At 40.7% G+C, this 18,772-nt stretch overlaps 2 protein-coding genes across 2 annotated transcripts; both read right to left on the bottom strand.

The window, feature by feature from the left end:
* Positions 1–277: 277 nt before the first annotated feature.
* On the bottom strand, positions 278–8,547 carry cwc25 (CWC25 spliceosome associated protein homolog). Its single transcript, XM_083933812.1, has 9 exons — positions 8,418–8,547; positions 7,283–7,455; positions 6,963–7,199; positions 6,803–6,872; positions 4,910–5,061; positions 4,136–4,208; positions 3,645–3,850; positions 2,473–2,640; positions 278–763 (listed from the first exon to the last, which is right to left on the bottom strand). The coding sequence occupies exons 1-9, from the start codon at positions 8,433–8,435 to the stop codon at positions 652–654; spliced, it is 1,209 nt and encodes a 402-aa protein (XP_083789938.1). The 5' UTR covers positions 8,436–8,547; the 3' UTR covers positions 278–651.
* An 875-nt stretch (positions 8,548–9,422) lies between these two features.
* On the bottom strand, positions 9,423–18,728 carry sp6 (Sp6 transcription factor). Its single transcript, XM_083923555.1, has 2 exons — positions 18,519–18,728; positions 9,423–14,043 (listed from the first exon to the last, which is right to left on the bottom strand). The coding sequence occupies exon 2, from the start codon at positions 13,919–13,921 to the stop codon at positions 13,001–13,003; it is 921 nt and encodes a 306-aa protein (XP_083779681.1). The 5' UTR covers positions 13,922–14,043; positions 18,519–18,728; the 3' UTR covers positions 9,423–13,000.
* Positions 18,729–18,772: the final 44 nt, after the last annotated feature.

Here is an 18,772-nt window from a genome sequence, read left to right as displayed (position 1 = left end):
CAGTAAATACAACTCTCACCATACATCCTGTTAAAACAGGTGCTGTGTGCAATATAAGGCTAGCTCTGTCATATCGATTTGTGGCAGACAACAAAACAGGCCATGTATTCTGTGTGACCTGGAACTGTTTTATTGGTAGAAGGGATGCCAATGTGAATATCTGGCCAAGTTTGAAGGTGTTTTTTGTCTAGCAGTATCTTAACAACAGAGTATCCCCAATGACAACATGAGTTTATTTAAAACTAATTATGGAAATGTTTTTATTCCATTTGCCACTCACATGAGTACAATAAGTAACAAACATTACAATAACCTCATTAGAAAGAAGCCTGTCCTGTTATACTCTAAAAATTAACATATACTGTACAAAGTTCGGTTCACATTGACATACTGGTGTTCAGGAAGGTAACTAGAACAGATCAGACATGATAGTGTGAAATATAAATGATGTTACGATTGTAGAAACTACTTTTCAAAAATAAAAGCCTCAGGAAGGCATGGAGCCATGTACAGCAGTCCCACCACACCACCCACCCTCTATGCATGAATACATACACACCCGCCTCATGAGACAGATAGAGGAATGGGGGGCCTACTCTTGCCAAGCCTTTTTAATCAGTTCAGTTCATCTGTAAGATAAATGTGTTGTCTTTATCGCTTCATGAAGTTGTCCAGGGAGGCTGCCGTCCTCTGTATGGAGTGGATGTTCCTCTTCACTCTGTCCTCTAAGGAAGAGCTGGCAGCACTCTCCAGCTTCATGTTACTGCAAAAGGGAAAGGTGAGTGTTACTGGAGCTTAAAAATTGAGCCAGAAAGGTTAATGAAGAGACGCCGGGAAGACATTATTTGTAGATTTAAAAGGGGAACACCACATGTTAGTTCGCTAGCAAACATACTAAAGGAGGAACACCACCTTAATGAAGAATTCCAATCTGTTATCTCCCTGGCCGAAGACAGTTCAATCAATATTCATGAACATGAGCTTCTCTCTCTCTCAAGGTCAGAAACCAGAGAAGAAAGTCTCAAACTTGTGATGTCATCCAGTGTAACGTGTGGGGCTGCTCCATAGACTTTGCCTGATATCCGACAGAATTTTCAGCTTGTTACACTTGGTTTCGGTCTCCAGTCTGACATTGCCTCCACACTAACCGATTTCTAACTTTCCCTAACCGATCACTCGAAATCTGCCTGAACTTAATTTTAAGTTGACACTGATGAGTAGCCATGCCAACATAATGGTTTTACTGTGTTTTCACTGTGATTTTTGAGGAACTTCATGTCTTTGGGGTGTGTGCAGATGAAAAGTGTGTTCCAGTGTGCCCAGAGCTCCCCGCTTATTCTCCCGTCTGCTGGGTGATAGGACACAGACTTTTCCACCTGCATATACAGCCCATGTTGTAAGAATACAGAGCTGCTTAAAGCTCTGCAAAGTTTCCTTTAGTGGAGCGGAACAAAGTTAAAACAAACTCTGATGTCAGGCAATACTGAGAAGACACGCCGTCTTTGTAATCACAGTTTAACACCACTTAGGTGCAATAATTATATAACATTAATATCTTACTGCTCATTTCTGTCATATACAGTCATACTTATTTGATCTTATACATTTCCTCTACATTTGACTTATCTGATTTCATTTTCTGTGAATTGCATTTGACCTGTATTCTTAAATCTACCTCATATATATTTGACTAAGAGTTGATTGTTTTTTTTATACTTTCTGTATTTATTTAGCCAAGAGTTTATTGGTTATTCTATACTGTATTTTTTTTTATACCTCCCTTGTGTTTTTGTAAGGTGCTGGAAACTTAATTTACTTGCGGGAGTTCATCCCAAAGGATCAATAAAGAGAAGTCTAAGTCTTGACCCTGGCGCTGATTGGATAATAGTTAACCCCCCTACGATGCTTATTAGATCAATTGCTTTTTCAGTGGAGAAATTGCTGTTTTATGTCACGATTCTGGACAAATCAGTCAACCCAGTGGAGTGGGCAGAATCAAAGGTTTGACGCAGGCAACCATAGACAGTGAACGGGAGACTGATTTTGTCGACCCACAGAATGTCGGTTTTCTTTTTTTTATACCTAAATTATCTTTATTATATTCAAGTGTTATCAGCTGTGAAACAGAAAATGTCTCCATTTCCTCAGAACATTCCCAAGTTTGAGTTCTAGCACTCTAGTTTTTGGATTTGCAGAGTTATTTTTGGATTGTCTTAGACCACAGGAATCACCTGTATGAAATTTGAAAACTTGATGTAGTCCCCCTTTAAGTGTATAGATGTTTTTGTATACTACATTGACTGAAAACATTCTACAGTACATATTGTATATTATCAGTATGTAGTATGGGATTTGTGTATATGTATGAATTTTGAGAATGGGTGTAGTTCCCCTTTAAGACATAATAATAATAATGATAATAATAGTGTCATGCTCTGATTATCTCCGTCTCCATGTTGCTCATGAACTTACTGAATGAAGCCAGCATGACGGTCATGCTTGGCGTTTTGTTCCCGCTGCTTTTCCTGCTCGTCTTGCCTCTTGTATCTCTTCACATTGTTCTCCCTGTCCTCCTCCCTCTGCTTGGCCTGGTCCATCATCTCACGCCTCTTGCGCTCCAGCTCTTCTGCAGAGATCTTCCTACATGAGACGGAAAAAAAGGGAAAATTACCAGAATCCATTCAGTGTGGGTGGTGATCAGGACAAAGCTCTGAAAATCTGATGATCATTTGAAAGAACTGATTACCATAACCTGGAATTGTATTATGCTTACTCTGTCACACAGACAGTGTCGCTGTCTGCCTTTCTACACCGAGTCTGCCTATGATAATTGCCATAAATAATAGAATGTTTCATTTCATTATAAATACAACTTATATTTGTTTAAGACGGAAGAGGATAAGAGTATTTCCACAGAAACCCTAGAGGGTATTAATGTGAAACAGAAAGTGTTTAGTTCAATATAAAGACTTGTATTTTACGTTGAAACTGAAGTCAAAAGACCATTCTCTGGCCCTTTTTTGCTGTTAACTGGGAATAAGTAAAAACAGACCTCAAATCACTAGAATAAATTGAATCATTTAAGACAGAAATGATACAGCAACAAAACTGTTGGATGGAAAATTATATGACATTTCAGATCTACTTAAGAAGAATGATTCAAAGCCTTTATTCTTCAAAATATCTAAAATGATAGAGAAGCGGATATAGAGTTTAGAGCTTAGTCAAGTAATTGGTTGGAGTCTTTAATTTTGAAATCTAAAGTTTCTGATCCCAGCTTCTTAATGTGACTAAATCTTGTTTTTTTTCCTCCTCTATGAACAGAATATCTTTAAGTTGTGGACAAAACATCTGGGGCTTTGGGAAACCATGATCCACATTTTCATCGTTTTATGACGTTTGATAGCCCAAACAACTAATCGAGTAATCAAGAAAAAAGACAAATGATGGAAGATTCAATGCAGGAGGAAAGCTCAAACACTGTAATCTAATGAGGAATGGGTGACTTCAGTAATTATCAGCACCAACTTTACAGATGAAAGCCATACTTCTATAAGAAAGCAGGAAAGGAATCTTAAGCTAATCTCTTTTTCACTATAGCCGTCCCTTACAAGAGCATTTTCTTTAGCCCTGTGGAGTCTTACTTGGACACAGGGAGCCTCTGTCTGTGGTAGCGCTCTCTCTGAGGGCTGGGAGCTCTGGGCTCAACCTTCCTGTCGCCTCTGTGTGAGGAAGAAGAGTAGACGTGACTCTCCCTGTGGTTCCTGGGAGGCGATCGGGAGCGGCTCCTCTCACGGCGCCCTGAGTGATTGGAGGGAGCTGAGGACTGGTGATGTCTGCCAGCGGGGAGCTGAGAGAGAAGACTTAATTGTAAGGACTTAAGGGATCTGGTCAAATATGAGATTAATAACTGAAACTGAAGAATAGAGTGTGTGTGTGTGTGTGTGTGTGTGTGTGTGTGTGTGTGTGTGTGTGTGTGTGTGTGTGTGTGTGTGTGTGTGTGTGTGTGTGTGTGTGTGTGTGTGTGTGTGTGTGTGTGTGTGTGTGTGTGTGTGTGTGTGTGTGTGTGTGTGTGTGTGTGTGTGTGGTCAAAGTAACAGTAGTGTAATTAAATACTGCTTTGCTGCTTACTGACCTGTAGCCCATAGCCTGGAACATTATGGGAACGAGACCTGGTGTCTGCTGAAGATTCATCTCGTGTATGGGATCTAAAAGAGCACAGATAATAATTAGTACAATTAAGAAAATTGTTCCAGGTGATTGAGTATCGTTTGTGTGTTTTTACATTATATTTGTTCTATGCTGGTTAAGCATACACTTGAGATATAAATTAGAGAACAAATTATAAATACTATTATTATTCCTACTTTGATAGAATATCTGCTGTGATTATACCACTACTGTAGTCCCATGGTTTTTTTTTTTAATAACCAAGGCACAAAATCTTTAACCCCATAGAGAATCTCTGGAAAATCAAGTTATGTCTCAGAAACCCAATCCAGTTACTGAACTGTGGAAGAGACTGAGTCAGAATGGACCAAGATCAAAGCAGAGCAGTGTGAGAAACTAGTGATGTCCTGTGGCCGCAGATGTGCTGAAGTCATTCAAAGCTGTGGACTCTACACTTCCTGTTCATTTTGAATCCTATAACCCTTAGAAAATATTGTTCAAATGTTCTCTTCTGACACCGTGGTTACTGTTCTCTGTTTTTTTTTTTTGTTGAAGTGCCTTGGTTATTTAAAAACACATGTTAGTCCAGCAGTGGTATAGCCACAGGTATATTCTATCAAATTCTAAACAATAAAAAAATAACAGTATTTCAGAATAAATCAAGTATTAATAATTGCTTCTCTAATTTTGATCTCCAGTGTGAATAAATCACATATATAGTAACTTCCTCCTTACATACCTGTGTTTTTTCTCATCCTTCTCATCTGAGCTTGAACTTGAACTCCTCCTCTTATGCTTCTTCTCCTTTCTTCTTTCTTTGTCTCCTTTCTTCTCTTTTTTGTCCTTCTTCCTCTTCTTCTTTTTGTCTTTCTTGTCCAGGTTCTGGCGCAGCTGTGAGTGACCCAACAGATGTTTTACCATTAATAGAAATACTTGACAATCTTCCCCTCCTGAACTCACTCCTCTAGCCGCGCTTTGCCAGACCACACATACATTCAGGAATAAGGTGGCAAAAGGCTCCGGCTTGTTTCTATTTCTTTTAACCAATCACAATCATCTTGGCCGGCGCTCTGCTCTGGATGCAGCAATATTGCCTCTGTAAAATGTTTTGGTGGATCATTTACATGTAGAAAGGGGAGCCCTGGGATTAAAAAACGCTTAATTCACCGCAAAATGTCACAAAAATATTAAAAGATGTGTCGCCTGTGTGGTGAGACTTTTAATAATAGAAAACATGATTTGATGGTCGGTGACCTAGAGGTGAAGCCTTCCTATACCTTAGCTCTGCTGGAGCTCTCTGGACCTGTTAAAACCACAGACCATTTCTTAGATAACAATCTAAATTCCTCCACTGTGGGACTAATAAAGGATTATCTTATTTCACTGTTGCTGAAACTAAACTGTAAAGTGGAACAGATTAGTACTCTGGTCAAGTCAGTGTCACCGTTGCATGCTGCTGCCAGAGTTAAAAATGGCAAAGCAACCCAGACTGACAACGGCTGCGTTACAAAACAGATGAACATCGGCCACAAGTCTGGCCCTTTCCCAGGCGTGTTCACAATGTTTTAGTTCTGCACATGAAAACTCAGATTCCACACAGACTAGCTCAATGTAGGTCGCAAGCTCAGAGGTTGTTGTTGGATTTTGAGAACAGTAATACACAGATAGTGGAGGGGGAGCAAGAGGAGGGACGAAGCCTGACATCCAGCTAGGCCTGTCGCAATGAGCAATAAATCAATTAATCGCATAACTTTTAATAAGCTCGATAACTTTGCCAGCTGTGATAATTCCCATAGTTTTTTCAACTTTCCTGGTGTCCCTCTATCAAAGAGACTGGATGACAAGCGTTTTCACAGCGTTTAACGCTGATCTCGCGTCGTGTCAGTCACTTGTCAACCGCACGGACCCCTGGCGTTACCCAGAGTGCAGCAGGAGAGCCCTGTGAGTAGCAAGTCCTAGGACACGATAGTTGAGATTTGGAGGTATAAAAACAAAGATGGAATTGGTTTCCAAGTCGAATGCCACAGCTGCCGCATGGGAGCACTTTGGGTTCAAACCGAATGAGCACGGTGAACCACTTCACCTGAGCGAGTCGATGTGTCGCATTTGTTGTAAAACAGTAGCAACTACATGTGCAAATGTGTTAAAATAGACTGAGAGTCCATTTCATTTATTGTTTTAGGTTGTTTTGTTAATTTATTTTGGATATTTCAAATGTTTTCCAGCTCTCATGTTAAATATTCTTTATAAATAAACATGTATGATCTTTGTAAGGGTTTTACTTGCATTATTATGCCGTTATCATTATACAAGTTGAAAATGGTCTCTAAACGTCAATATTATCGCTTCTCACAATAATTTCTGGGACAATTTATCACCCAGCAAAATGTATTATCGTGACAGGCCTACATCCTGCGCTTTATCCCAGCAATGTATATCTGCTGAACCAAACTACTACTGTTTTAACACAACTGCATTCCTCATCACTGAATGATGCTAAGACTGAAAAATACATGTGAAAACATGGGAAAGAGTTATTTGGTTATTTACAGTAAAATAACCAAAATCTTTTAAAAAGTAAGTGGAAGTAGGCATGCTAGTCGAAAGAACATCCTAAGAGTTGTATTTTTACCATTTCTTTAATTTTCTTCATCTTCACCGGGTTAGTCAAGACTTCTCTCTTCTTTTCTTCTTCCCGTTTCCTTCAGAAACCAAACCAAACATAATTTAAACGCTTTGCCATTCCTAGCATAATTTCAAAACAGATGAGAAAAGATCAGGAACTTTCTAACCTGATTTCAAACAGGGGATCTTCTCTGATCTTGGCGGCCAAGTCGAGGTTGGAGGCAGGAGTGGTGGGGTTGAAAATGGACCCAGGCAGGAGGCCAGTCTCAGCCGATGGACCGCTCTCAGGCTCCTCATATTGCTCTGTGATCTGCTTGTCAATGGCACGTCCCAGCAGATACTCATCTCTGGACACCTGACCGGCCGGGCCCTGGTACATCCAGTCGAGGCGATCATCTTTCTTTCTAGAAAAACACATATAACTTTAGACACTATTTTGATGTCTTAAACCACAAAACAACTGCCATCATATCATCAGAGTACTAACTTGATGGAACCAGCTGTCTCTGCAAATTTTGTTATTTCTTCTCGGGCTCGTTCCTCTTTCAGTTCTTTCTGGAGCTCCTCAATCTTCTTGCGTTCAGCCTCATGTTTCTGCTCAGCTTTCCAAACACGCTCGATATTTTTCATAGTCTGGGGATGCCAGCTCTTTTTCAAGTTCTGGTAGAAGACAAGATTGATGACATTTAGTAGCTGTAACTGTGAAAACTATGTACAAGCTTTAGTGTACAAGTTTGATATGAAAATTGTTTGACAGTATTAATGTTACCCTGTTAAGCAAAATGATTCACATTTGCAGAATCAGTACACAAATCAGACAGTTAACATATAATGTATTAATTAAAATCAATAAATAATGATCTGACAGGGATAAATAACATCTTCAGGTATAGAATATTTCAACAGAAACCTCATAATAGTTGACTCTTACATCTAGCTGATGCTTGGTCAGTTGACCTTAACGTGGAACAACACTTTTATTTATTTATTTTCGTAGAAGTTATTCCTCTGGTCTAAGAGGGTCCAAACATATTAGTAAACACGTAAAGTCTCTTCCAAATGCAAAAACTAGAGTGCTAAAACTCAAACGTGTGACTTCATTAAGTATAAAGAGTGGAGCTGCTCCACAGACAATGAACTGTGACAGAAGTTATAGATGACAGTGAGATCACCAGGGGAATGTTCTGAGTTTAAGGAGACATTTTCATACCTGACAACACTTCAATAGAACAAAGTTCATTTGGGTCTAAAAACAGAAAACAAACTAAATCAGTCTCCATTCACTGTCTATGGAGCAGCTCCAAACTTGAATATTGGCCGAACTTCCCCAGAACATGGGGAACACACTAGAATCCTTCATTTAGGCGGTGCTCCCTTTAAGCTAGCACTAATTCAAACTAACGTCAATTTAACGTTAACTGTTACGTTACTTTCTATTTTCTATTAAAATATAATAACAAGATAATACCAAAATTAAAGTGAGCATTGCTGAACTGAACCGTGGCTGGGAACCAACTAGCTATAGCTACCTGTTGTAACGAGCATCTTAAATCACCAAACAGAGTTTGGTATCAACAGTATCAACAGACAGCGCTGTTCTGGATTAGACAGCTCAAACTTACCAGGTCGCCGCCCCCCATCTTGAAAAATATTTCCTTTCAACCCTACAAAAGCTGAAAAAACACAAATATGTTAACTATTACAGGTTGAACAACTAAAGTTGTAGAAAAAGGAGCCGCCGCAGCTTGTGTGGGATGTATTTTGTGCATTTCCTGTTTTGTTGAATTCCCTTTCCGGTTCCAGTTCATGATGCCTTTATGTGCCCATGGTAAGATCCAGCTCTCAGCGATATGACTCAAATATGACTCAACGTGACATTAAGGCATGGAGCCTAGATGTAGCTATAAAATTAGTTTTTATTATATGTCCACGTTTTCAAGTGGTTATGGTTTATAGTCGCAGTAAATAACAATGAACGTTGTGTCTAACTTTGGTTTTTCAACGTTGAAATCTAACATTACCGTAGCTAGCAACCTGACCCTGAACGCAACTGTTTCCCACCCCTTTAACCCTGTGACCCTGGTTTGTCCTTTATAGTTCAATTTAACTTATTTATAGGCACTGAGGGGGTCAAAGTATCCAATATTTGAAAAGAAAAAGCTAAGAAGCGGCTGAAGAAATATTAAATGCATTTTATTGTTTATAATATATAACACATCTCTCCTAACTTTCTACAAGAATTCAAATCCCCTCACTTTTTTAGTTCTACCCTCATTAATCCACACAGTATATCACATCTTACTGTCTAAAAAACAATTATGAAGACAAACATTTAGGTCTCTCCTGAGAATGAGACTGCCGTGTCCCAATGAGATTACCTGTAAAAATAAAAGTTAAAACATTTTTTTCAAAAAGGCTCATCTTCTGCTGCTACCACCACCATCACAATTAATACTACTACTACTTCTATTAATAATAATAATAATAAGTCATAGTAATAATAATAATAATAATAATTTTGTCTGCTGTTAAATTTGAATGAAATAACCTGCACAGCATAATAAGCACATTTTGGTAAATAAAGGTTCCACATGGGCACAGAATATAGTTTTTTATTTAAAGGACAACAATAGATTAAATACAAGTTATTACACCACGATACTTAACTTATTAAAAGGTTTAGAACTTATTTTATTACAGTTCACTAAAACATTTACTACAGCAACCAAATATAATATTTCCATCTCGTTCTACTGACCAACATAAAAGAAGACTATCAAAAATAACATCAACATCAACAATAATAATAATAATAAGTCAATACACAACAATTGACTAATGTTTAAGCACAGTCTTCCATCTTCTATACATAAATACAGCAATTATGAGCCTCCAGTAATGCAAGCACCCTAATATATAGAACTCAGCCTAATGTCTGTGATGGGTTACATACATCCTAGTAGTGTTTTAAACTGTAAAGCTGCTCACACTGCTCGCTACAGAACTATTGATTATGAAAGTGAACTATTCCAAACAATTCACCTAAATGAATTCTAATGCCTGTGCTGTTGTTCAACTAAATTGATTTCATTAGCTACAGTGCTAACAGTCTTTCTCTGCATGCATTTTTTAAATGGATGTCTTGTTTCAAAAGAGTTGTGTCAGTGGACGTGGAGAAACTGCAGACACACCAGCAGCTCTTCACACATTGTCGTTGATGACTGGGCTATGGCTTGATCCTGTATGCGAATGGTTATCGAGCTGACAGTGTTTGGAAGAACTTTACAAACCCACTAAATGAGGTACACCTGGATAATAATCATTTGGTGGAACAACCTCCTGTATGATTTCCTGTTGCAAATTTGCAATATGAAAGGCCTTGTCTATTTATTTTTTTATCCCATTTCTTTGCCATTTGGGGACAGTGGAACAACCGTAAATACAACGCTGACATATTATCCCTGTATAAAGATGTTGACATTGATGAGAATGGCTCAACCAAAACAGAAGAGTTGGGGGTAAAAAAACCAAAACAATCAATTAATTAAATTTAAAAAATATTTAAACACAGAGCTGCAGAGGGGAGACTGTCCTCCACCAAAAACAACCCCATAGGTCAAGGGTGTCCCACCCTGCTCCTGCAGAGCTACTGCCCTGCATGTTTTAGGTTCCTCTCTGCTCCAACACAATGATCTAATGATGTGCTCCTTATTGACACAGGTTTTGATAATCATTAGATCAGGTGTGTTAGAGCAGGGAGAAACCTAAAACATGCAGGACAGTGGGCCTCCAGGACCAGGACTGTCCACCCCTGCCAAAGGAGATCTGAAAAACAGCCTATTATGACGCATGTTTATGATTATAGTGACGTGGCCTTTAGTGGCCGTAGTATTTATGACAGGAGCAAAGGAGGGAGTCAGGTGACGTAGTATAAACAAGAGAAAGTGTGTATAGGGAGGAGGTCAGGGTGGATGGATAGGCTGAACAAACACAGGACTTTACACAGCTAGGATGTTTTTCTAAACCACTTTTGTTTCACAGTATTAATCATGCTTAAAATTGTGACTATTACTGTTTTACAACATAAACCCGCTCCTATGAGGGCATGTTGATTAGCTGTCACTAGTATGGGCGCTAGTTCAACTACCGGGTCTAAAAATACCCAGATGATCCGCACTACTTTCACCTTCTGGGTAAGACCATTGAAAGCAGGCGGAGTCACCCAAAAAAAAAAAAAAGTCTGAGCTTAGGGGTGTGACACATGCGCAGTAAAATCTGATCTTTAATTGCAGAGGGGATCAATAACTGGCACACTATTATAGAACATGGGGGTGATTCATTTCACTGAGGTGTCCGCAGTCCGCCTTGGGTCGAAATATATTTTATTTGAAAAATAAATATATGTTAATATGCACCATCCATTCGAAAGCTCTGTGAGACCAAAGAGCACCTTAGCGGAAACCATCACTTTATTGCTAGCACCCTCCAACAGCGCAGCTCCAGTTCCACTGCGCATGTGCCATACCCCAAAGCTCAGATGGGCTCTTTTTGGTGACTCAGTCTCCTGTCAATGGCCTGATAGTTCAGGTTTAGCGCTTTAACTTGAATTAGGATTAAGTCATTTATTCATGTGGCTCTTCTAGACTTTCAAACTGTTACTGGACTACAAGGCTCTTATGCTGATATCAGCGCAAGTCATAACAGGGGAGTTGTGGCACTTGGATTAACAGATGTCTCTTTTTTCCATTCACATATGTAAGTCAATGGGAAAAAAGTATTTTTGGTCCCAAAGACATTACGTGAGCGACACAGAGGTTTTTAGTTTTGATTTTTGTTTTTTTGGACACAGAAGTTGTAATTCCACCTTTTGGCCACTATGTCAAATTGGCTTCAAAGCCTGGCACATGTCCTGGAGGCCTGGTGGAAAAACCTATGTAGTTAATAGGTTGGAGGACTGTTGAAGTTGAGCGATAATTCTCTAAATTCATCACTAGGAGAGGGTCATTTGATCCACTGTGAATTTGCAAATATGAATTAGTGCAGCTTTAAATCTTGTGGCTGCAGAGGCCTCTGTAGTAAACCAGCCAACTTAGTTTCATTCAGCACCAGCAGCCTGCAGTGTTGACAGGGTGAACCTGCGGACCTGTGTGTTCCTGTCACATATGATCACTGTCATCAGCATGCAGCAAAAAGATGCATTAGACCAGGCAGCGTTTTCACATCACATATCACATTATGTCCTCTGACCACTTTTCATTTTTCAGGTTCAGTTACCGTAGTTGTGTTTTCTGAGTATACCCTTTTCACATCATTGTTACACTTGATGTTTCATTGCATTGTTGTGCTCCATCTGGTAACCTGAACCAGTGTTCACATTCTCCTACTGTGTCATCATTCTCATTAATAAGTGTTTTGCCATCAACTACAGTGGCAACAGAAACACACAATTTCTTTGGTACATACAAGCCTTTGTAGTGCATGGAATTCCCTTTTTTTTATATTATATATTATATAATATCAACATTATAGCATGCTGTCACAGTACAGCATTATTGTCCCTATTTATTATTTACTATTTGATTTACTTACATACCAACATACACACGCACAGTTTTGTGGCATGCACTTCAACATTTTTTAAATGACAAAATGCTCGTCGATAATCCAGTGTCTTATCACAACTCGCACAGTAGGCTACACACACATGTTGACAGTCTGAGACAAGAAAATGATCACTGTCTCTTCCCTGTTCAAAAGCATTCTGCCTTTGAAATAGGTGTATTAAACTATGCTGAAGACAAACCAGTCTCTCCAACACGTCAAACCATACATTTGATTCATTTCATTGTAAATAAGTTAACACGCCACCTTCAGTTAAACTCATCCCAGGCTCCTGGTAGAAGCTCTAGCAGCAATGGAAGTTCATCAACAAGCTGCAGCTTCAGCTTCACCACCTTTCACTTTAAGTAAACAGAGGAAATCAGTAAATTTCCCTTTTTGTTTTCTGTGTGCTATAACATTTAGATTATCACCGAGTTAGCCCAGTTGATAAATTCACAGACGAACACTGTCTGCTCCATCCAACTTTCATCAGTGAAAGTTTGTCCAAACCCTTTTTTCTATTTTCTATTCTATCGTAAAACTATGACTCCTCTATGACAGAGATATTAACCTTTAACTGCAAATGATTCTGAAAGTGATGCTATTAGCCAGACTGTCCTGTCACGCTGGAGACTGTGGGGTCTGTCTCACATTTCAGCTTCAGCGGAGGCTCTGTGGTGTCAGACACATTTGAGGATGACTGAGGAGGTGTAGGTGTCTCATAGCCCTTATCCATCCTCCCGTCTCCATTTACCCTCTCCTCCCCATGTCCTGGCGGGGACTCATGTGTGCGCATGTGCTTGGCAAGGTGGTCATTACGCATAAACACTCTAGGGCATAATGCGCAGCTGAACTTCTTGGCACCCGTGTGTGTCTGAAGGTGGCGCTGCAGTTCATCAGAGCGTGTGAATCTCTTGCCACAGAAGAGCCAGTTGCAGACAAACGGCCGGTCCCCGCTGTGCCATCGCAGGTGAGCCTTCAGGTGGGAGGTCTTGGCGTAGGCTTTGCCACAGCCAGGTATGTGGCAGTTGTGCATGTGCTTCCTCCTGCTGTCATCAGTGCTCTGGCCCAGCTGTTCAGCGTGGACGCAGTTAGGGCAGCGACATGCAGCCTGACCAGCACCTCTGGAAGAGGAGCGGCGCTGAGGCTTGGGACGGGCCGAGACAGCGTTCTCCTGTGGTTCCTCCAGGGAGAACGGTTCTTGCTGCAGCATTTCAGGGGCCATGGGCTCCATCTTAAAGCTGTCCTGGGGGAAGAGGTGAGATGAGTGTGAGGCTGGAGCGAGTTGAGCTGGAGGCAGGTTGCACAGCTGTGGGTCAGATCCGTAGGGCCCTAAAGAGTGCTGCAACCCCATGGAGTTCCCTGGATTTACTGAAGGCAGGCCAACACTCTGCCCCGTCTGCAGGTCTATCCAGCTCCCAGGTTGGACGTCTCTGTGGAGGTCCCACCAGGAGGGCATGTTCATGTCTTCTGAGCTACCACTTGGTGGTGCTGTCCGTAACCAAGGCTCGTAAGGATGGGCCATGAGAGAAGCCGGTGCAGGTGCAAGACTGTGGATGAGGTTGGCTGCTCAAAGTGTGGTTTACTATCTTTTGGGTAATGCTGAGAAGATCAGCACATGATGGGATGGCAATGCCTTGAGAGAACCTGCAGAAAAGAACAGACAAAACGTTATCTCTTAAATCTGGTATCAACTCTGCCTTTCTCACTCAGTTGCATTTTCTCAATGACTTCACTTAACCACATGTAATGACTTTGAAATCTTGAGGTCAATTTTATTACCAGTCTGAAAGGCTTTGAAATTACTCAGCTTCTGCTGATCTAACGTTTCTGCACTTCAGAAGTGCAAATGTTCAGGCCTAAATCCTCTGTCTACAACATTTAAACCCTGAGCACACCTCGTTCATCGCCATGGATACTGCAGTTCTCACGCTGCGTGGCCGAGACAGAAATGGAGGGGGAGACAGACGTGTCCAGACAGAAGCCTGCCACATGTATCCGCTGCCAGGTACTTCCCATGGAGGACAGTCAAAGACAAGCGCAAAGAAAACAACATCATTGGCCCTGTGCAAAGGCAAAGGTAGGGGAGGGGGTAGATAAATGCTAGGGAGAAGGGGGGAGGGACGCGAGCAAAGGGGAGTGTTGACAGGAGAGCAGTTGGGTAAAGGAAGAAGATCCAGGGAGGTATGGCTGCAGGCCAAAGTCTATTTGTACGTCTCTGAGGTTTGTGGAGATGGAACCTGGCAGACAGGAGAACCTGTTTTTTTTATGAATCACACATGATTTACAACAACAGCCCTCAGGGCAAGTTACAAAAGGAGCCCCGTTAAAAGGCCCGTCTCTTACACACTGGCGGCAGAAAGCATCAGCAGTTGCAGGCTGACGGCATTCAGGAGCCTGAGAATGGGAGACCAACAACGACATGAGAACAATTACTTTATTTATGTAATTATGGGCGCACGCTCTGAAAGTGCATCCTGTCCCCAACACACACCTCAACAGCGTCAGTCAGCAAGAGGAGGGACTCCGGTTTCCAACGGTGACACAAAGCTTGTTAAAGTTGGACAAGTCTGTGGAAATTTATGACAAGACGCTACCAGCCGGCAAGACCTGTGCTCGACTCCGAACATGTCCAAGCCCCAAACAATCTTGTTGACATCCACCACACCCCCATCCTCGAACATCTACAATTATCTTTACAGCAGGAAACAGTAAAGAAGGCTGAAGCTTTAGAGGCTGGTATCTTAGTCTTGAGATCACTTGTTGTGAAACCATACCTGATGTAGCAAACTGCACAAGGTCACCAAGAAGCAGGACGCCAAGCTCCAGTGGAAGACACAAATTCTGTCTGATATGTAGATCCATTAGAGGCAGGTAGCGCGTTAAGCACACAGGCGGTGTCACTCTGACTGACAGTGACAGATCCCCTCACTAGATCTCAATTTGTTGAGTCAATACAGTCAAACCAAGAGGATTACACATCCTTTTTCAAAGGTTCTGTCAAACCAACTCAAGAGATGCTTTCTAGTTGCAATGAAATCATAAAGCAATTAGTTTGGAATTCTCTAATGAAAGGTCTGGTGTTAAAGGTCAACCTGATTTATTTCACGTCGGCCTGGAGCCAGTGCTGCTGCTCTGTAATCTTTTGGGAATGTGACTCAGACAAACGGCGGAATGGCCAGCACCGCTCTTACTAACATAACCGTAAACAAACAGACAGCAGCATCCTCCTCCATTCGCCAAAGTGCTGGGAGCGCTAAGGAAAACAGCTGGCATGAGGAGGCCCCCAGGGGGACGACAGCCTGAGAGGAGGAGGATGGTAGGGAGCAATGACAGAGCTCTGGTCATAAAACCTGTCCGACCAAGACCCGGCACAGCCCCCCGGTTTACAAGTCTGCCATCAGGAAGAAGCACTGAAAGGGAGCAAAGCTTTCTCTTGAATTTTAAAAAGAAAACGCCACACTGAGTGCAGTTTCCCTGAGTTTCGACAAACATTTACACACTTTTTGGTCTGATTTGAGAGCCTCATGATCAAGCTTTTTCAACATGGATTGATTTAAACTTTTGCATTGATACGCGTTGACGTTTATGTTCCGGATTAACTTACAGGCCCAGTTTAACCTTTGTTCTACCCGCCACAGGTCTCCCATCCTATCTCATCCCAGACGTAGAATAACACGGTTAAAACAGTAACGCTGGATGTCTGTGCACACTCAAATGGCCTTTATAAGTAGTTTGTTTTAACCCGCTTGGAACAAAGCTGGAGTAGAGGACATACAATATATTTGGCAGGGGTCAGGGTGTTCCACGATAAACCTCAAAATTATTTCTGAGAAAATCAAAAAGCCGCCCCATGTATTGAGGCTAACTGTCCTCATCGAGGTGGTCACGGGTTTGATTCCACCTGTGGCATATGTCCCACATGTCACCCTCCATTTCCTCCCTGTCATATAAATCATTTAAAAAAACTTGAACGGTACTCTAGCTGAAAAATAAAACACATAAAAAAATCAAAACTATGACTTTATATTATTTACCAGCCACGACAGCAACTCTGGTATTGTTTTACCTTGTGTGTGTGTGCGTGTGTGTGCGTGTGTGTGCGTGTGTGTGTGCTTGTGTGTGTGTGTGTGTGTGTGTGTGTGTGTGTGCGTGTGTGTGTGCGTGTGTGTGTGTGTGTGTGTGCGTGTGTGTGTGCGTGTGTGTGTGTGTGTGTGTGTGTGTGTGTGTGTGTGTGTGTGTGTGTGTGTGTGTGTATGTGTGTGTGTGCGTGTCAACATGGCAAAAATGTGGTTATCACAAAGGCGTATTTGAGTATTTTGCCAGGTGTTTACGTGTCTGCACGTCTGCTGACAGATTTTGTCACAACTGTGCAAGATAGTCACAAAATGTTACAGGTGTGAGATTGAGATCAAAATCAAGGCCGAGCTGTAAATATGGGTGTGATCCCAGCACGGGGGCCAAAAACGGGGGGTCACACACTGTCCCTTACGTTGTTTCAGTGTTTATGTTTTAATGGACGCAGAGAATAAATATCAGCCATAGAGAAAGAGTTTATTTTAAAATGTCAAACCTGTTGGTTTGCATAGAAGTTCAAATTTGATTTACTATCAGAACTGTCAAGATATAAATGAAGAGCGTTGATAATGTTGAAATTAGCTTCACCTGGACCAATTACAACTTTAAAGGACCACTTATATATTAAAACATCATTAATAATGATCTAATATGATAATAGAACACTGACATGGGCCATTCTGTGTATTGGTAATTATAATACTTTAAGGACGTTTTATTGCCAACACTTCTATGTTTTTACTTGACATTGTGGTATTGCTACTTTTACTTGAATTATTGAAATACGTCTTCCACCACTGCATATATATATATATATATATATATATATATATATATATAAATATATTAGGCTGAATCAGTCACTACAGTTAAGCCATGCCATTTTTAAAAAAAGCCTTTCAATAAAAAGAGAATTGAAACTCAATCAGTCCAGATTCATGTGCGAACAATAATTTAATAATATCAAACCCATCCTGTGCCGTTTTTCCATCAATCTCTGAATCTTATTTCAAAATCTTCTCCCTCTGTTGCATTTACTGTAAGCTGCGTATTTGTCTTTAACTGTACAATCCATTAACTCTTTCTTTTTTTCTCCAGTTTCACATGATAGTAGTCTACGGTCGAGTGGAAAAGGAGCAGTAATAACCTTAGACCAGAATTTCAAATAAACAGCAACTGTGTCTGTGAGTGGCGGCACTTTTTCTCAACAGCATTAATGTACAGATTTGATTTCTACTTCAAGAAAATTTAAATACAGATGTGATTCCCCATCATTTGTTAATTGCTTGCTCGTGAAACATTATTGAAACTATGATTTTAAGGCAGAAAATATGCATGATTATTTGAATCATAGGTAAATGATAGGCTACATCCTATTCAAACTAAGCCATCCACACCTACAGGTCAGCATGTTGACTTTGTGCTCCAGAAAACAGGTAAATATATCAATAAAATCCACATCTATCCACTTGTTATTATACATGTAAAGATGGAGTTCATAGTCTACATGTGGTCGTGTTGTATCTGATATTTCTTAACCAAATAAATACTTGAACTTTATTCTCCTAAATACAGCAAACAGGACAGGAATTCATCAAACCGTACTTGTAAACAAACACAAAAGGTGTAAATGCAGCTCTTTGTGGGAAATATATCTGCATATGTCTTTTTAATATATGTCTTTAAGTCATGTGTTTTTGTTTTTTGTTTGTTTTGTAAGCTGCTGGAAACTCAATTAGGATCAATAAAGAGACGTCTTATTCTAAGTCTAAGTCTAAATGAGTTCCAGTGCTTATGTTGATTCTACTAAATGTTGATTTTATTGCTTTTTTTTTTCTTCTGGCCGCTTTCAACCTAAAATGACTTGATGTTGTCATATATGGACCCCCTGTAGATGACTTGAAGCCTATATATAGGACGTGCCTACACTTTAATACATTATTAATCTCGCAGTTTCTGGTAATGTCAATGAAGACCCGTCATGTTTAAGCCAGATCATGTAAACGGATAATGCAGGGCTGAATGCAGGTCGCAGTAGGAGTTACCTGTTTGTCCCGGGGACTGCTGCTGTTGTTATTTTCTTTTTGGAACAAATGCACCTTGGTTGAAGAAACTCTGTCTCAGCTCAGGTCCGCTGCTTCTTCCCTTGGTCGAAAAACGTGCGCAGAAAAATAACATCCTCATCATAGTTCATCTGATTTCCTCCATCGCAGACGATCCGAGTGAGGCCGCACCGGAGTTTTGGCGCACAGGTAAGCAGCACTCTCAGTAGTGACACACTTTATGATAGGCTGCGCGT

Source organism: Echiichthys vipera, assembly GCF_963691815.1.
Source record: "Echiichthys vipera genome assembly, chromosome: 2".
NCBI lineage: Eukaryota > Metazoa > Chordata > Actinopteri > Perciformes > Trachinidae > Echiichthys > Echiichthys vipera.
This window is presented reverse-complemented; position numbering and strand designations above follow the sequence as displayed.

What these genes read in the sequence shown, in the direction of transcription:
- cwc25 (XM_083933812.1), bottom strand. An exon ending in GATCCCCTGTTTGAAATCAG is followed by an intron (nt 6,873 to 6,962) that starts GTTAGAAAGTTC and finishes TGGTTTCTGAAG; the next exon opens with GAAACGGGAAGAAGAAAAGA. An exon ending in AAGGATGAGAAAAAACACAG is followed by an intron (nt 4,209 to 4,909) that starts GTATGTAAGGAG and finishes GTGCTCTTTTAG; the next exon opens with ATCCCATACACGAGATGAAT.
- sp6 (XM_083923555.1), bottom strand. Translation starts at nt 13,921, where the DNA reads ATGGCCCATCCTTACGAGCCTTGGTTACGGACAGCACCACCAAGTGGT.